This window comes from Acanthamoeba castellanii, assembly GCF_000313135.1.
Source record: "Acanthamoeba castellanii str. Neff unplaced genomic scaffold scf7180000084594, whole genome shotgun sequence".
Classification (NCBI taxonomy): Eukaryota; Discosea; order Longamoebia; family Acanthamoebidae; genus Acanthamoeba; species Acanthamoeba castellanii.
Window position 1 is genome coordinate 23,934 of NW_004457584.1, and position 17,588 is coordinate 41,521.

At 60.1% G+C, this 17,588-nt stretch overlaps 6 protein-coding genes across 6 annotated transcripts; 4 read left to right on the forward strand and 2 right to left on the reverse strand.

Annotated features, from left to right (window-relative positions):
* Positions 1-54: 54 nt before the first annotated feature.
* Positions 55-4,206, reverse strand: ACA1_052260 (leucine rich repeat domain containing protein; the record flags this gene model as incomplete). Its single annotated transcript, XM_004343890.1, has 16 exons — positions 55-125; positions 234-368; positions 475-756; positions 831-956; positions 1,091-1,216; positions 1,342-1,504; positions 1,612-1,745; positions 1,834-1,968; positions 2,192-2,266; positions 2,436-2,507; positions 2,600-2,674; positions 2,832-2,897; positions 3,042-3,203; positions 3,305-3,418; positions 3,557-3,728; positions 3,838-4,206. 16 exons carry the CDS (start codon positions 4,204-4,206, stop codon positions 55-57), a joined length of 2,277 nt encoding a protein of 758 aa, XP_004343940.1.
* Positions 4,207-4,527: 321 nt separating this feature from the next.
* ACA1_052270 (Ankyrin repeat containing protein) lies at positions 4,528-5,791 on the forward strand (the record flags this gene model as incomplete). The annotated part of the gene is made up of 4 exons (XM_004343891.1): positions 4,528-4,944; positions 5,032-5,094; positions 5,166-5,246; positions 5,399-5,791. The coding sequence occupies 4 exons, from the start codon at positions 4,528-4,530 to the stop codon at positions 5,789-5,791; spliced, it is 954 nt and encodes a 317-aa protein (XP_004343941.1).
* Positions 5,792-6,347: 556 nt separating this feature from the next.
* Positions 6,348-8,871, forward strand: ACA1_052280 (uncharacterized protein; the record flags this gene model as incomplete). Its single annotated transcript, XM_004343892.1, has 6 exons — positions 6,348-6,412; positions 6,687-7,421; positions 7,575-7,674; positions 7,782-7,867; positions 7,991-8,105; positions 8,377-8,871. The coding sequence occupies 6 exons, from the start codon at positions 6,348-6,350 to the stop codon at positions 8,869-8,871; spliced, it is 1,596 nt and encodes a 531-aa protein (XP_004343942.1).
* A 359-nt stretch (positions 8,872-9,230) lies between these two features.
* Positions 9,231-11,778, forward strand: ACA1_052290 (uncharacterized protein; the record flags this gene model as incomplete). The annotated part of the gene is made up of 5 exons (XM_004343893.1): positions 9,231-9,319; positions 9,540-10,652; positions 10,823-10,922; positions 11,008-11,093; positions 11,187-11,778. 5 exons carry the CDS (start codon positions 9,231-9,233, stop codon positions 11,776-11,778), a joined length of 1,980 nt encoding a protein of 659 aa, XP_004343943.1.
* Positions 11,779-11,858: 80 nt separating this feature from the next.
* Positions 11,859-16,489, reverse strand: ACA1_052300 (uncharacterized protein; the record flags this gene model as incomplete). Its single annotated transcript, XM_004343894.1, has 14 exons — positions 11,859-12,311; positions 12,401-12,515; positions 12,650-12,732; positions 12,834-12,936; positions 13,072-13,890; positions 14,316-14,392; positions 14,473-14,577; positions 14,610-14,708; positions 14,805-14,919; positions 15,034-15,116; positions 15,214-15,313; positions 15,394-15,535; positions 15,743-16,085; positions 16,400-16,489. 14 exons carry the CDS (start codon positions 16,487-16,489, stop codon positions 11,859-11,861), a joined length of 2,727 nt encoding a protein of 908 aa, XP_004343944.1.
* Positions 16,490-17,024: 535 nt separating this feature from the next.
* Positions 17,025-17,514, forward strand: ACA1_052310 (uncharacterized protein; the record flags this gene model as incomplete). Its single annotated transcript, XM_004343895.1, has 3 exons — positions 17,025-17,102; positions 17,211-17,306; positions 17,392-17,514. The coding sequence occupies 3 exons, from the start codon at positions 17,025-17,027 to the stop codon at positions 17,512-17,514; spliced, it is 297 nt and encodes a 98-aa protein (XP_004343945.1).
* Between the last annotated feature and the right edge of the window lie 74 nt (positions 17,515-17,588).

Consider the following 17,588-nt stretch of genomic DNA (forward strand, 5'->3'; position numbering starts at 1 on the left):
CCAACCAACTTCCATTTTACACGCAAGTCCGGCTTGGCAAGGTTGTGGCGCGGTTCAGTGGGTCCGCTGCTGCTGGGCGAACTTTCTCGCCTTGCGCTTCTGCCTCCGGTTGCGATTGGCCTCCCCTTGTCTGTGTGTCGTGTGTCGTGTCGTGTGTGTCATGCGTGGGTGGCGTTGGGTGAGTTGCGTCAGCCACACAAGCGTGTGCGTGCCCAAAGAGCTACACACAGTACCATGGCGCTGTCGGTCGATGTCGGCCACGGCGGCAGTCGTGGTCGTCGGCGTCGCCGTGTCTCGCGCTTGGAGGGTCGCCCACAGCCCCCGCAGTCTCTTCATCGTGTCCCTCTCCTCAGGCACCTCCACCCCCGCTACGCACCGCACGCACCGCACACACGCACCAGTGCACCACCGCACACACCGCACACGCGTCAGTGCGAGACACCAAACGGCGATAGATGCGAGGGAATGGGCTACCATGTGTGCGCAGGAGGTCGATGAGGGTCGCGGTGTTGACGACGACGCAGCTCTCCGGGGTCCACTGGGCGACGTCGAAGGCCGCGGGGTAGTTGGCGCCGGCCTGGGCCAGCGCGCGGAAGGCGCCGGCTGCAACCAGTGCGGGGCCGTGGCCGCGGTTTTCGAGCAGGGTGAGTACCAGCAGGGCCGGCTCGACAACCGTGATCTGCCGCGGGTGGTCCCGCATGGCCCGCAACAGCGCCGCCATCCTCTCGGGCGCCAGCCACTTCTCCAGCCCCACCCCTGTCTCACGCACCGCACACGTCACCGCACACGTGAGGTTGTGTGTGTGTGTGTGTGGAAGGACGAGAACGGACCCGAGCCGAAACGCGAAGCGATTTCGAGTGCATGGCCTACGATGCCCACATCGCCGGGGTGCAGGCTGATGATCTCAGCCAGCAGTGGCTGCAGACCCGTATTGGCCAGCTGCACGTTACCGCGCCCTGCAACACACGACACACACGGCACACGCGACGCACACGACGCACACGACACACACGACACACACGACATGCGACACGCACGCGATGAGAGGAACGTTGTGTGCGAAAGGCTGATGATGTGTGTGGCGACGAACCCTTGGGAATGTGGTCCAGCATCAGGCGCAGCGTTTGGAGCACGGTCTGGGTGTGTTGCGGCAGCGTCCACAGCAGGTGGTAGAAGGCGGCCAGCCAGCGCGCGTCGGCCAGGAGCGTCACATACCCTAAGCACACGCACGCACGCAAGTCGCAACGTTACGACTCCTGTGTGTGTTGTGTGTGTGTGTGTGTGTGTGTGTGGTGTGCGTGTGTGTGTTGTGTGTTGTTGCGTGTGTGTGTGTGTGTGTACGGTCGTTGCGCGCTAGGTGCCGGAGGAGTTCGAGGACTTTGTTGAGCACGGCCAGGTGGAGGTGGTGCGGTCCGAGCAGCCCATAGAGCGCGTCCACAACCTCTGCCGCAACCGCGTCGTCGTCAAACGCCGAAGTCAAGTTTTTAAAGGGCAGCCCCGATTCCTACGCGAGACACAACTGTCACCTACCGGCACACAGCACACACACGACACACAACACACACGCATCGCACACACGACACGCACGACACACATAGAGAGATGAGGTACATTGACGTTGTAAGGGACGGCCCTCTTCTGCTGGGCTTGCCGGTGCTGCTTCGCTGTCTTGCGAGTCGCGAGCCGCTCCTCGACGGGAGGCGTCGGGGCACCCGGGGTGTGCCTCCACACCTGTGGCTCTTCCTCTGCAAGCCGCCCGCCGCCATCGGTCAGTCGTTTGGTTAAATATTCAACGAATGTTTGCATTGTGTAGATATTCTCGTGTGAGGGTACCGCGGCTGGCTTTGGCTTGGAGGAGGCGGAGGGTCTGGGTGACGATGCCCTGGTTGTGCTTGTGTCGGCGGAGTGCATCGATCAAGCCCGCAACCGGGACGAGGTGGCTCTCCACGAAGGCATTCGGGCGGACATCTGGACAAGACACGACCAACGACACACGACACGACACGGCATGACACGACACGACACGACACGACACGACACGACACGACACGACACGACACGACACGACACGACACGACACGACACGACACGACACGACACGACACACGGCATGACACACAGTATGACAAAGCACGGCACGCATCAGAGACCAAGTAGCCAGGCCTGGCCGTCGAAGCGCAGTCGGGCGTACCCAAAAGGTGGTCCAGGTGCTTCCTCTTGACTGCCGACCCTTCGATACACAAATTCGTCAACTTCGGATTCTTTTCTGTACCGTGTGTGTGTGTCGTGTGTGTGTGTGTGTGTGTGTGTGTCGTGTGTGTGTGTGTGTGTGTGTGTGTGTGTGTGTCGTGTGTGTGTGTCGTGTGTGTGTGTGTGTGTGTGTGGACGTTAAAAGAGAACGTGATCGCATATTGGGGGGGGGAAGAAGACCGCACCCGCAATAGCCTTGATGAGGCCGGCGCTGAGGCGGAGTTGTGCCACGTTGAGATGCGTGAGATTGGTGAGACCTGCGAAAGACGAGCAAAAGGCGAGCGCGAGACCGGGTGAGTGTGGATCATGGGCTGCGGATTTGATGGCGACGCTAAGCGGGCGCGCGTACGGGTCAGATGGTGGGCCTGGCGCTTCATGAGCGGACCCGCTCGAGCCAAGTCCAACTGGCGCAGGCCGGTGAGCCCTGTGATGTGGTCACAACACCACAACACACGCGAAGGAAAGCTGACCTCAGCACACACACACACACACACACGCACGACACACACACACACACACACACACAAGCACACGCACACACACGACGAAATTTACCATCGACCAAAAAGAGGCAGGCGTACCACACAGATGCTCGATTTCTTCGAGTGACGTGTTGGACAAGTTGAGTACCTCCAACTGCTTCAGCTCTGCGCATACGAAAGCCAAAGGGTCCTTAATGAGGCCCAGCCGCTTGCGTCGTGTGCGTGTGCGTGTGCGTGTCGTGTTGTGTTTTGTGTGCGCATGAGTGTTATGTGTGTGTCGTGTGTCGTGCGCGTCGACACTGTAGGTACCTGCGAGACAGCTGGTGTTGGTGATGGTCGACAGCGACAGGTTGAGCGCCTTCAGCGTGGTGATCTTCCCGATATGCGACAGCGCCGGCCCAATGACGTTGCCGGACATGTCCAGATGCGTCAGTTGCATCCCGGCCAACTCGGGCACGTCGCCCTGCAACTCTGCACCGGTCGTGTCCCGCGTGTCTACCGCGTCAGCCTCAGCGTTCAGAGAGAGACGCAGGAAATGACCGCGTCACACACACACACACACACACAGGTACCGCGACAGTAGTGGAGCCGAAGCGAGGTCAAATGGGTCATTCCAGCGATCTCCTTCAGCCATGCGTCTGTGAGCGGCGTGTGGCTCATGTCCAGCGACTCCAAGCCGGTGAGGCCTTCAAGTAACCATCACGCCAGCACACACGCACACACACACACACAACACACACACGCACGCACGCACGCACGCACGCACGCACACACTCAGTGAGAGGCTGACAGTGAGAGACTGGTGCGATGCCGGGAATGGGCACCTGCGATGGCCCGCACGTCGGCCAGGGCCAGGCTGTGCGGGTAGTGGGCCAGGTTGAGGGACCGGAGGCAGGCGCCCATGCCCGGCAGCAGGGTCGCCAGGTTGCGGCAGTCGCCCGCCTTGCCCGGACCCGACAGATCCAGCGACGTCGCACTCTGCAGCTGCTTCATTGTCTGTTTATAAACATCATTTGTAAGTAAATCTATATATTTATATATTTAAGACGATATATTTATATTTATCTATATGTTAATTTAAAGATATGTTCAGTGAATGAGGTACCTTGAGGCCATCGCGGGTGAAGCCCAGGGCGAGGGCGATGTCGACGGGGTCGAGCTGCTGAAGGCCGGAGGCGGCAGCCAGACGCAGCAGTCGGCGGTCGATGACGTGGCGTCGTAGGGCCAGGGCGAACAGGCTGCGGAGGGCCGGAGGGGGGAGGCCCGCCAGCGACTCGCACAGGTTCACGTGGCGCACGACCAGGTCGAAGCAGAGGCGCAGTAGCGGCGGGACGTGCGACGAGGCTGTCGGTCTTGAGGCCTGACCCTCTGGCGTGTGCGCGCTTGGATTGAGATCAAATTGGTGGCTCACCTTGCGAAGGTCGAAGACGTCACTCGCCCCATCAGACTCCCTGGCTCTCATCTTCATCTCCATCCTCTGTACTTCGTTTATTTTAAATATGAAAATACCATGAATGCCTGACATTTCCTCTAAATTCGAACACTTTTCGAAATTGTTTCGAAATGATTTTGAAATAATGATTTCGGGAAGATGGGCGGCTGAACGTTCCTACCCGAAGCTTCCGATCGATGTCAGCCATAACTCATTCTGAGCGATGCAAACTTGGCATTAGAATATCAAGACACACCAACGAGCATGGAACAACAGACGCACAACGCAGAGAGAGCATCTGAGAGGAACACTACCTGCACGTTAGCAGCGAATCAAGCCCTGCCGGCGGCACCAGAGCAGGTGATGCAAGGCGAGCCGCAAATCGTGCGGCTCATCCATCTCGGCGAGACCGAAGCCGCGCTGCGTTTGATCAGACAATCCACTCAGGCTGATGATGAAGTGGGAGATGAAGATGCATTCGATCCCAACTACAAGACGGCAGGCGGGTGGTCGCTGCTGCACATGGCCGCGCTCGGCGACGCGGTCGACGTGGTGGCGGCTCTCATCGACGCCGGCGCCGATCTGGAGGCCGAGGACAGGGGCGGGCTGCGGCCGCTCCACTACGCCGTGAGCTGGGACGCGCAGCAGACCCTGGCCGAGCTGGTGCGGCGCGGAGCCAGCCTCAACTGCACCTCCAAGGACCAGATCTTCTACCTCAACAAGATCATCCCCGTGTTCGTCGTGGGCGGTCGCACGCCGCTCCACCTGGCCGTAGACAAGGTGCAATCCCGCATTGTGTGTGTGTGTGTGTGTGTTGTTGTTGTTGATGATGTCTGGGCTTACACAATCTCTATGCGCGCCACACAGGGCTACTACGAGTGCACACAGATGCTGTTGGAGGCTGGCGCGGACGCTTCTGTGATCGATTGGGTACAGCCAGCCGCTCCCAACCAACCTCAGAGCTCGCTGACATTCTTCCTTGCCTTGTGCACGTCACACAGAGCGGCCGGACTGCGTATGATCTCGCGGTGAACAACAACCGCTTGGACATTGCTTCGTTGTTGCGTCCCGATGTCACTGAGGTGTGTATCCTCTCGCCAGCGGGATTCCGCATGCGGACGCAGCAACTCACACCACCTCTCCGTATTGTACAAATCTCTCTCTCTATGTGTGTGTCGTGTGTGTGTCGTGTGTGTGTGTGTCGTGTGTGCGATGTGTGCTTTTCGTGCCGCAGCATGTATCGGCAGTGCCCAAGAACTTTCACTTCGATCGCCGAGGCGTCGAGACGCGGCTGGGCCGGAAGGCCCCGCTGCCCTCTCTTCATCCGATTCCGACTGCAACCACCGGCGACAACGACAGCACAGCCGCCGCCGAGCCACCAGCTGCGTCGCAGACGGATGACGAAGATAAGGTCGCCGCCGCCGCCGAGCCGATCATGGAGTCGGGCGACCCGCGACCCTGCGCACCGCCCACGGGGGCAGCCGCGCTTCCCTTTTCGGGAAGCTTCGGCAGTGATCAGGCCTCGAGTGGCGGCCGACTGGGCGTGCTGGCCGACATGCTTCGTCAGGCCAACGCGCTCCTCAAGGAGGCCCAGCGACAAGCGGCCGCGGCCGAGCATCAGCCGTAAGGGCAGAAACCACCCAAGAGTGCTGCTGGTGGTATGTAAGTGAGTGTACGTCAGGCGGACTGTAAATAGAACCGGTGTGAGAGTGTACGTCTGGCGGTCGATGGAGCACAGCAAGATGGTCCAAGCGCACACATGTTCCTTTCTCAACAGCACAACGAGCCAACGGTGGTGACGCTCACGGACTTCGAACAACGTGCCTCGACTCCGTGACTTTCCACCACACAGGACCGGGAGGGGCGGGTTTACTTGCGTACAGCACCAGTCTGAGGTGACTCTCTGTGCGCACCTCTGTGCCGTTTGGCCTCACGAGCACTTGTCAAGTTTCGGCAATCCGCTCACGTCACGGTCGGTCAATCAGATCCGCCGCTGTACCGGAGTCTCTCGGGTGGCGCGGCTGTTGGGCCGCAACCCGGTCCACTCGCGGTCTCACTTCGGAATGAGCTCGGCCTAGGGCCAAGGGCTTTGGCGAGCACACAACGGCACAAAACACGGCGAGTGGTGAGAAGAAGAGGCAAGAAGTAAAGCAGGCAGTGAAGGATGGAAGGCGGCGGGAAAGATGGAGGAGGCCCTACGGCAGGTCCGGCCACGACAGAAGCGAGCAACACGGCCGTGCAGCCTCCGGTGCCCACCCGCGCGTGCAACCGCTGCCGCGAGACACACTCTGCCTGCGATGCGTACGCCCCCCCAAACTAAAAAATACTAAATAAATATTCAAATAAGATCAAACTTATTATGAACATAGAAATCTATGTTGCGCCTATCTCCAGCATTTTTTGTTGTGTATGTCGATATATATATTTATTATTATTATTAAACTAATTATTGCACGTGCGAAACGCTGCAGAGGTCGGCCGTGCCGGCGGTGCGTGCGTCTGGGGCGGGCGCACCTGTGCAGCGACGTCCCGCCACGCAAGCGAAGCCGGACACTGGCCGACGGCTTCTCCCAGCCGGACGCGGGCGACGGCGGCGAGACCGGCTCGCCGTCGTTCCGCGACGACCTTCATCTTCCTCGCGACGCCGAAGAAGAAGCTAAACCCAACAGAAAGCGAAACCGAACCAAGAAGAACAAGAACAAGGACATCAACATCAACGTCAACGACAAACACATCGATGACGGCACCACCACTACGTCGGCCGCGCTGGTGGTCCACCCACCGCAGCTGGTGGCGATCGAACAGAAGTTCGACCTCGTGACCCAGCTGCTACACACGATGGCGGGCGAGATGAAGCAGATGCGACACACCCACGACGCCCTGTTCGTCGAGCTGCGCCAGACGCAGGACCAGCTGCGCAGCACCGACGCGGTGGTCGCGGAACTGCTGCGCCGCGAGCAGAAGCGCGCCGACGACAAGCAGCGCCGAAGCGCCGAGAAAGAGCGGAAGAAGCACGCCCAGACGCAGACGCAGACGCAGACGCAGACGTCGGTGTTGGTGTCAACCACTTCGTCGTCGTCACCCATCTCGTCGCCCTCGTTGGCGCTGGGACCCGGGCCGCGCTCGTCGTTCTCGTTCGAGCTGTCGATGCTCCAGTCGGGCGTGTCGCCGGCCGTGGTGCTCGAGGCGCGGCAGCAGCTGCCCTGGCTGTGCCACTACGACATCTCGCCCAACCGCTTTGCCATCCTCGACTTCACGTACGTTTGCCGGTGCACATTCGCATGCATGCAGTGTGCGGTGGTGTGTGTGTGCGGTGGTGCATGTGCGTGTGCGGTGGTATGCGTGTGCGTGCGGTTCGTGTCGTACGTGAAGTTTACTTACACTTGTGTGGTGTTATGGCTCCAATCCAGTCGTCCGGTGTATGTGTGCGAGAAGCTGTCCAGCCTGGAGGTGCCCTCGTTCATCTCCTACGTCAACGCAGCGTTCGTCCGTATGAGCCAGTACTCCTGGGTACCTTTCCGCGCCTTATTTCGTGCACCACTCGACGACCTTGCCTCTTTGCGCCTCAACGCCAACCACACATTGGAACGGCCCTCTTCCTTTTGGCGTTCCTGCAGTCGGAGCTCATCGGGATGCCCTTTTCCAAGATCTTCACCGGACACGAGCGTTACCTGTCGCAATTTGCCGCACTACTCTACAACCAGTACGTTTTCTTTTATTATTCTTATTAAAACTTATATATTATTAGGAATAATAGACTTATTTATTATTAAATTGACGCTTGGGTACTCACTTTTGTTTGTTTTATTTTATTTTTTGTTTGCAGGCCGCCGATGACGCCGGGCATCGTCTTCTCCTACAGCCCGCTCATGCGCCGCAAGGACGGGCAACTGATCAGACTCAAAGACCGGAGCCAGGCCTTCTACAACCACCACGGCCAGGTCATTACTTCTCCACATTCACACATCGGCCCTGCACCGCACCACCGCACCACCGCACCACCGCACCACCGCACCACCGCACCACCGCACCACCGCACCACCGCACCACCGCACCACCGCACCACCGCACCACCGCACCACCGCACCACCGCACCACCGCACCACCGCACCACCGCACCGCCGCACCGCCGCACCACCGCACCGCCGCACCACCGCACCACCGCACCACCGCACCACCGCACATGTGCACTGACGTGCAGGCGTTGTGCAGGCGCAGTACAGTGTAAAGTGCATAGTGGGGTGGGAGGAGAGCAGCCTGCGCGAGGGCGAGGGCTTCGACCGGTGGGTGCCGCCGCGGCCCCGGGTCGACGCGCCGCCGCTGGGCGACTCGGCCGCCGGCCCCGGGTCCGCCGGCGACGATTCGAGTCCCATCGACAACGCCACCCTCGTCCTCGAAGACGAGATCTTGCCGCGACCAAAGGCCGGCGGCGGCATCACCTTGATCCCCTCCACCACCTATCCCCCAGCCCTCTCGTCGTCATCGTCGTTACTACCGTCGTCGTCGTCACCACCACCACCATCGTCGTCGTTGTCTCCATCACGAGCGCCACCGCTGCCGACCCTCGGCCGACCAGTGCTTCGACTACACCAGCACCAGCCTGCGCCCCAGCATCAGCAGCACCCGCAACCACACCCGCAGCACACACAGCAGCAACAGCAGCAGCAGCAGCAGTTCAGGATGGGCACGCCCCACGTGTGGCCATGACACGTCGAGAGCGATTGTGGCGCTGATTTGTACAAATATATCTAAATATGACGGTTTTAAAAACCGCGTACAACGCAACACGACACTCGCCTCGGCTCAGGCGGCGAGGTCGCGATTTGGCCCAAATGGTCAGTTCAAACTGGGGTGATGGTCGGGTGGAATTGGCGTAGTCCATTCGGTCAGACTGGGGTGCCGTGGCATGAACATGAACATGAACTAGACGGGAAGGTGCGCTTTTGGCCAGGTGGCACAAAACCAGAGACGCAACAGTTGTGCAGGCTAACAGGGAGGAGTTACGTAGTACCCAGGCAGCAACAAAACTGTGTTTGTGGAGTCTTCAGCGAGCGCACAAACAGAAGATGGAGGTCGCATCGAGTGCAGCCGGGGTCAAGCCCTCCCCAAACAAGGCGTGCACCTGCTGCCGCGAGGCACACTCCGCCTGCGACTCGTACGCATCTCTCCTTTATTATTCATCTGATTTACCATACATCTCGAAGAAGATGCAGAGGAGACCTCCATTCAATCCAAAATCCAATTCTTCTTACATCATCTCTTGTGCGATAAATATAGAAAAATATATAGAAATATATTATTACAATAAACAGATTTTATAAATCAAAAGAGAGAGAAATCTTGGTGCTCAGCCGTGATGCGTGTGGTCCACACAGGGAGCGGCCGTGCCGGCGGTGCGTGCGTCTGGGGCGGGCGCACCTGTGCAGCGACGTCCCGCCACGCAAGCGCGGCCGCCGGCCCAAGTACGACACCTCCGCCGACGCCACCAGCCCTGCCCGGCAGCCGCAGCAGCCGCGGGCGCCGCAGCCGCAGCCGCAGCCGAGCACCGAACTCCTCCGGGCCGGCTACGACCCGACCGAGGGCCATTACCACCACCATCACCACCACCCCGACTACTACGACGACGATGGCGGCGAAGACGGCGACGATGACGACGACCAGGACAGCGTCGACCACCTCCAGCAGCAGCAGCAACACCACCATCGTGCCTACGTCGACGTCGACATTGACCAACACCACGCCAACGCCAACCGGAAGAAGAAGGCGGCGACTACCAAGCGGCACAAGAAGTCGGGCGGCGCGAAGCCCAAGCTCAAGGTGGAGCCCGACACCACCACCACCACCACGACCACCACCACCGACGCCGCCGACCCAGCTTCATCGTCGTCATCGTCATCGTCGTCATCGCCGCCACTGGCTCCAGTGCCGACGACGGCGACGACGGCGGCGGCCGCTGGTGTGGACGGGCTGCGGCGGCAGGTGGAGCTGCTCGACGGCAAGTTCGAGCTGCTCACGCAGCTGCTCAATTCGATGGCGGGCGAGCTCAAGCAGCTGCGCCAGGCCAACGAGGCGCTGGCCTCGGCCGTGGCCCACACGCAGACCCACATCCGCGACACCGACGTCGTGGTGGCCGACCTGCTGCGGGCCGACCGCGACCGACTCGCCGCCGACGAGCAGCGCGCGGCGGCCAAGGCCCAGGCCCGGGCCGCCAAGAAGCAGAAGAAGCGGCTCAAGGCGCAGCAGCGGCAGCGGCAGCGGATCATCGAAGAGGCCGACGCCGGCTTGAGCCCGGTCGCGTCATCGCCGGCGTCGTCGACGTCGACGACGGCGAGCGGCAGCGGGTTCCACTCGCGTACGTCGTTCTCGTTCGAGCTGTCGCTGCTCCAGTCGGGCGTGTCGCCGGCCGTGGTGCTCGAGGCGCGGCAGCAGCTGCCCTGGCTGTGCCACTACGACATCTCGCCCAACCGCTTCGCCATCCTCGACTTCACGTACGTTACGCTCCTCCTTTGCCTTTGTTCAATCTCCCGACCACTCACGCGTGTCGTGTGTCGTGTGTGTCAGTTGTGTGTCGTGTCGTGTCGTGTGTGTCGTGTCGTGTCGTGTGTGACATGTGTGTGTCGTGTGTCGTGTCGTGTGCGATTGTGCGGAAATCGTGCAGCCATCCGGTGTATGTGTTGGAGAAGATGACGAATCTGGAGGTGCCCTCGCGTTTGTCGTATGCCAATGAGGCCTTCATGCGCTTGTCTGGCTATTCTTGGGTACCGCACACACCGCACACACCGCACACACTGCACACCGCACACGCACATAGGCCGAACTAATCGTACGGTATCGCACGGACAGAGCGAGCTTATCGGCATGCCGTTCCCCAGTCTATTCACCGGCCACGAACGCTATCTCTCCCAATTCACCAGTATCCTCTACAACCAGTACGCACACCACGCCGCACAGGCATACAACACTCATCGCACGCACCGCACGCACAACACTCACCGCACACACCGCACACGCGCGCTTTGCAGGCCGGCGATGTCGGTGGGGATCGTGTACACGTACTATCCGCTGATGCGCTGCAAGGACGGGTCGCTGGTGCGCCTGAACGACCGCGGCCAGTTCTTCTACAACCACCACGGCCAGGCCCAGTACTGCCTCAAGTGCATCGACACCTGGGAGACCGGCGCCCACATGCGCGAGGGCGAGGGCTTCGACCGCTGGATTCCCCTGCGGCCGGCCCTGGTCGCGCCCTTCTACGAAGTCAAGCAGCCCACCGACGCCGACGGCGTCGAGGAGCCCGACGGGGCCGCGCCGCCGGTCGTGCTGCAGGACGAGCTGTCGCCGCAGCCCTCGAGCCCGTCGCCGGCCTCGATGTCGGCCTCGGCGGCGCTGGCCTCGCTCCTGGCCTCGGCCGCGCCGTTCCCGCCCGTGCTGCCCCCGCCGGCCCCGCTCCCGTTTCCGCCGCTGCCGCGACCGCACATGCTGGTGGGCTACGGGCCGCCGCCCGCCCAGTTCCCTACGCCGCAGCCCGCGCGGCAGTCGCCGCCATTTTCCGGTGGTGGCGGCCGACCACCTTCGGCGCCGACCGCCACGACTAGCCCACCAGTGTGGCGAGGTTGAGGAGTGTTTTATAATAAATTATAAATTATAAATCATTTTGTTTTGTACAAATTTATTTTGCATTTGATAAATGTGAGGGCTCATTGTCGGTCGGCGCGGAAGGTGGAGCCGCTTGGTCCCGCAGGTCGTGGGCCACCCGACAACGAAGACGACGATGACTGTGAGGCGGTCGATGATGAAGAAGATGACGAAGAAGAGAAGTTGGTGGTTGTGGGCGTGGGAGGCCAGGAGGAAAACTGGTCCAGCAGATCGAACGCGCTGTCGGCGAGATCGGCCGGCGACGACGACCAGGACTCGACCACGGGCGCGAAGCGCGCGTGCGACGCCGACGACGAGGGCGAAGGCGCGTGTCGAAGAGGCGGGCCGGAGGGCGATGCGGCGGCCAACGACGACGACGAAAACGATGAAGAGGAGCGGGAAGACGAGGAGGGCGGGTCGAGCGGATTGGGGAGGGGCACCCACTGGCCCAAGACCTCGTCTTGCGTCAGCGGGCCCGCCTGCCATCCGTGGAAACACATCACCACGTACTGCGCCTGTGTGGATCACGACACCACACGCGACACGCGTGAGTTGTGTGTGTGTGTGCGTGCGTGCGTGTGCGTGTGTGGTGTGTGTGTCATACCTGGCCCTCGCTGTTGTAGAAGAGTTGGGATTGGTCGCGCATGCGGAGGGTGACGCCGTCGCTCCGTCGGAGCAGCAGTTGGAAGCTGATGATCTCGCTCACCGCCATCGGCCGCCTATTACCGCACACACACACACACACACGCACACACACACACACACACACACACACACACACACACACACACGACAGCGCAAAGGGTGAGCCCATGCCTCGGCAGCCGGCGAAAGGAGATGGCGGCGTGTGTACTGGTTGTATAGGACGCTGCCGTAACACTGCACGTTGGCCGGGAGGGAGAACAGTTTCGTATAGTACGCCCCGATGAGCTCGTCCTGCAATTAAGTATTTAATCGTGAGCTGTCGTGTCGTGTCGTTGGTCGTGTCGTGTCGTTGGTCGTGTCGTGTCGTTGGTCGTGTCGTGTCGTGGGGGTACCATTTGGTATTGGCACAGTTCAGCGAAGGCGGGGTTGGCGTAGGCCAGCACCGTCGGCAGCTCCCACGTGTATCGCTGCTCCATCACGCACACCGGATACATGCTGCACGCGCACTCATCAGATCACAATCCCATCGTGTGTGTGTCGTGTGCCGTGAGTGCGTGTGTCGTGCGCCGTGAGTGCGTGTGTCGTGTGCCGTGAGTGCGTGTGTCGTGCGTGTGGCGTGTCGAACCCTACCTGAAGCTGCTGACGGCGAATCGGGAGGGGAGGTCGTAGTGGCACAGCCAGGGCAGGTTCTGCCGGGCCTCCATGGCCAGCGCTGGCGACACGCCGGCCTCGAGCCGCAGGTGGTGCTGGTGCGCGAACAGCGGCGACGAGCCCGGCGCCACCGACGGCGACGACGACGTCAGGAGCTCCGCCAATGGCGAGTTGGCGATGACGTGGCCGTTGCGGTGGTCAATGGGGTCATTCGAGCCGCCTCCGCCGCCGCCGCCCAGGTGCACCACGTCCTCGAGCTTGGCCACCTTGGAGACCAGTTCGGCGTTGGACCGCTCAAGCCGCGCCATGTTGGCCTGCATCGTCTCGACGAGCCGGGTCAGCCGGTCCACCTTGTCCTCCAGCGCCTGCGTCGCCTCGCCCGGTCGATCCTGCTGCTGCTGCGTCTGTGGCTGCGTCTGTGGCTGCGGCTGCGGCTGCGGTTGCTGTTGGTGTTGGTGCTGAAGCTGGTGGGCGTAGAGCTCGTGGTAGAAGGCGGCCATGGTGGTGGCTGGTCGGGGCTGCTGGCGGCCATGGTGGTCGCCATCGGCGCCAGTCATTATTGGGTTCATCCACGCCGCTGGGCCGGCGTCTGGTGGTGGCGGCTGCTGCTGGTGTGGCTGCGGCTGTGGTGGCGGCCCCGCCTGGGGCGTGATCTGGTGGTGGAGGTGCCGCGGGGCGTTGGGGTAGGAGGTCTCCTTGGCCTGGCGCTTGCTGCCGTTGGCCGTCTGGTGCGTGCTACTACTGGTCTTGCCGCCCGCGGCGGCGGCGCCCCGCACGCGCTTGCGCGGAGGTGCATCGCTGCACAGGTGGGGCTTGCCCAGCCGCGTACACCTCGCGCACGGTCGGCCCCTAATGAACACCATTATTTATTCACACATTATTTAAAAATATCTCAAAAAATAAATAATAATAAGTATATACTGGATATATTGGTATTTATATCGTGAAAATATTAAATAGTAAAAATGGATGGATATCAAAGAAAAAAGGTGGTGCAATCGTACAGGTCGCAGGCAGTGTGTGCGTCCCGGCACGCCGTACAGGCACTTGGCCGGGACGACGTGGGTGCGTGCTTGGGCTGGTGCTGCAGGTGATATACCAAGTCCATCGCCTGCCAAAAAAAAAGAATAATTTAGATTGATTTAATTGAAGTTGAAATCAGCACTGCGATTTAAATAAATAGCCATTTATTATTATATTATTATATTTAGCATTACGCGTACCTTCGCCGTCCGGTCTCTGCGTCGTGTCTGTTCTGTTCGCGTAGCGGCCAACGGTTGTCTGTCGTCTGGGCCGGATGCTGCCAGGCAACCTCCGGGAAAACAAAAATCAAACTTAAATCGCATTTTCTGTTTTTCCAGATCATCCCCTCATCAGCACCGACCTGGCCGGGAGCGTTCCGCGGTGCCGACCGGTGCCGGTGGTGCGCTCATCGCCGGAGTCATCGATGATGTGGTGGTCCTTGTCGAAGCGGGATTGACGCGACTTGCTGGCAAGGCCGATGTTTGAACAGCAACAGTTGCTGGAGGGCGCAGGGGCAGCCAAGTGTCGAAGGCCTCGCCGGGCATCAGGCCGTCCTCCTTCCACCCCAACACGCAGATCACGTTGTACTGGCCCTGCGCGTGGGGTCGAGTCCACCCCATCGACGACCAATCAGCTGACGTTGGACATTGGCAATATTGTGGTCACAGTGTTAGAGGCAAGGCACGTACATTGCCGTTGCGGTCGTAGAAGACCTGCGACTGGTCGTCGAGTCGGACGGTGCGGCCATTCTTCCGCCGAAGCAGTTGGCTGAAGCTGAACACATCGCTCGCGGTCATTGGTCGCCTGAACCACATGCACCGCACACAACACACGCGACACACCGCACACACGCATGACACACAGTCCATTCAGTGACAGGGTAGAAAGAGGGGAGGGGAGGACTGTGAACTTTCGTACTGGTTGTAGAGGATGGCTGATAGATCGAGGTAGCTCCTGCGAAAGGAGAAGATCTGGGTGTGCGGGCTGCCGATGAGCTCGCCCTGAAGCGAGCGCGTGCGCACACGTACACAGACATCGTGTCCAAGCTTGATGATGGGGACCACCTCATTAAAAAGCATGTCATGTGCTTGTCGGTACCCAGGCGTAGCCGCTCAGCGCCAGAAACGCGGCGTTGGCGTAGGACACACAGGCCGGCACGTCCAGGCTCGACATCGTTTCCATCACGCATATCGGATGGCTAACATGTCAACGCGACACACAGCGCCAGGTCATCACAACCATTCCACACATTCTTGGAAGAGAGGCAAGGCCGCACACCTGAAGTCGACGATGGAGAAGCGGGTGGGGATATCGTAGTGGAGGAGCCAGGGCAACTGCCGGCGGGCCTCCATCGCGAGGACGGGCGACACCCCAGAGTGGAGCACCGAGAGCTCGAACGCGAAGGAAGGTCGTCGCTCGACTATAAACGGATGTGATGAGGATGACGATGGCGAGGAGGTTGATGGCGATGTTGATGAAGAAGACGACGACAAAGGAGGCGAAGAAGAAGACGACGATGGCGATGATGATGACGTGGCAGGCCAAAGCGTGGCCGTGAACGCCGCAGCGCTCGCTGTGCCGCTGGGCTGGGGCGCAGACCGGCGGTCGCTGCTGCTGGACTTGGCACCCACCTCGCGCCGCTTGAGCTTCGCCCGGAGCCGGGCGTTGGCCTGGTGCAGCTCTCGCAGGTCGTTGCCCATCGTGTGCACCAGGCGGGTCAGCACCTCCAGCCGGTTCTCCAGCGACGTGATCCGCTGCTCCTGCAGCTCTTGCTGCTGTTGGCGGTGGTCGTAGCTGTAGTGAACGGCCCTGTCGCCCACCTGCCCTGCGTGCTGCGCGTGGTGCTGCGCAGTGGCGGTGGCGGTGGTGGTCGTGGTGGCCTCGTCATGAAGCGGATGATGGTCGTGGCTGGCGGTGGCTGAAAAGTCGAAGCCGAGCAGATCCTCGAGCTGGAGATGTGGCTGCGATGGCTGCTGCGGCTGGTCCGAGTGACCACAATGCGGCAGGCAATGGTTGTCGTGGTGGTCTGTGACTGACGGATGACCGTTCCGGTTGGCTGCTGCGCGGCCGCGTTTGCGGTGCTGTTGATCGCTACAGTGGTCTCCCAGCCGCCGACAACGCCGACACGGTCTCTCCCTGTTCCAGAACAGAAAAAAGAAAACAAAAAAAGGATAGATCACACAAGTGCGTTGGCTAAATGTTAGCAAACACATAAAATCCACCAATAATAATGAAAAAAATTATATTATTGAGATTGATGGCAGGCAAAAGAGTAATAGCGTACGCACTTGTCACAGGCGGCGTGGGCGACACGGCACTGTTCGCATGTCTTGCCGCTGCGGTCGCGCTTGGCTCCACCGCCCCTCACCTCCATCCGTGGTATGGCCTACGTCAATATCAAAGAAGAAAAGAAACAACATCGACCCATGTTAGGTGGATGTACTGTTTTAGTTATCCATTGTAACGTCTTAATTCCGTCTTGTTGGTTTTATCCTGATTTCTGATAGGGTTTTACGGCGTGGCGAAATTTCGCATTACCGCCCAAGAAAGCACCCAAACACCCTCCCGGCCATTGTCTAACAAGAACGTAAAAACTCAGCAGAGCAAAGCAAACCACACAGCCAGCGAACACCACACCTTCATGGAATGACCAATTACGAGCCGAGCCTGTCTTACTCGTCATCGGCCTCGCCTTGGTGTTCGGGGGCGAAGCAGCCAAGCTATTGATGGCGCGCAGTCCGTTTTCCGCTGAACTTTGGCCGAAAGGAACCTCAACGACTTGACTCGTTCGGGCGTCAGTACAAGACCCACACCAGAAACAGCAGCAGCCAACAACAACCACCCAACACCAACGCACAACACTTTGCGTCTTATTACACTTCACATCTAACACTACACTACAAACCACAATGTCGCGCCTGGAAAAGAAAGCTGAGGAGCCGATCCAGCCGATCGAGAAGGAGCTGATGCTGGACAACCCGGACCAGGTGGAGAAGTGGGGACCCTCGCAGGAGGGCCGGGCCGAGTACAAGCCCTCGCTCAACGAGATCGAGAAGGAGCTGCTCGCGGAGGCCCGGCTCAATCCTGCCAAGCAGGTGCGCGCCATGGAACGCGCGGCCGACCCCGACCGCCGTGAGAAGCTCAAGGAGGAGGGTCGGCTCGGCCTGCAGAGTGACAAGAAGTACCTCGCCGTACGTTATTCCCTTGACAAAGTTGCAATGGAACGGTTATATGTTTGATATATTGAACAACATATCATATATATTTAACATGCAGGAGGTTAAGAAGGCTGGGATCGATGTAGAGAAGGAGTTTGAGACGAGCGGCCAGGTCCACATCCCGGTCGAAGGCCAGACCTACGAGGTCAAGCCCCGGCAGAGGCACAACCCTCCGCTCTGAGCAAAGCACCAATCACGTGCTTGCGCCTTTCGCCACAATAAAAAGGACCAATCACAATTCCACTTAGAAATGTT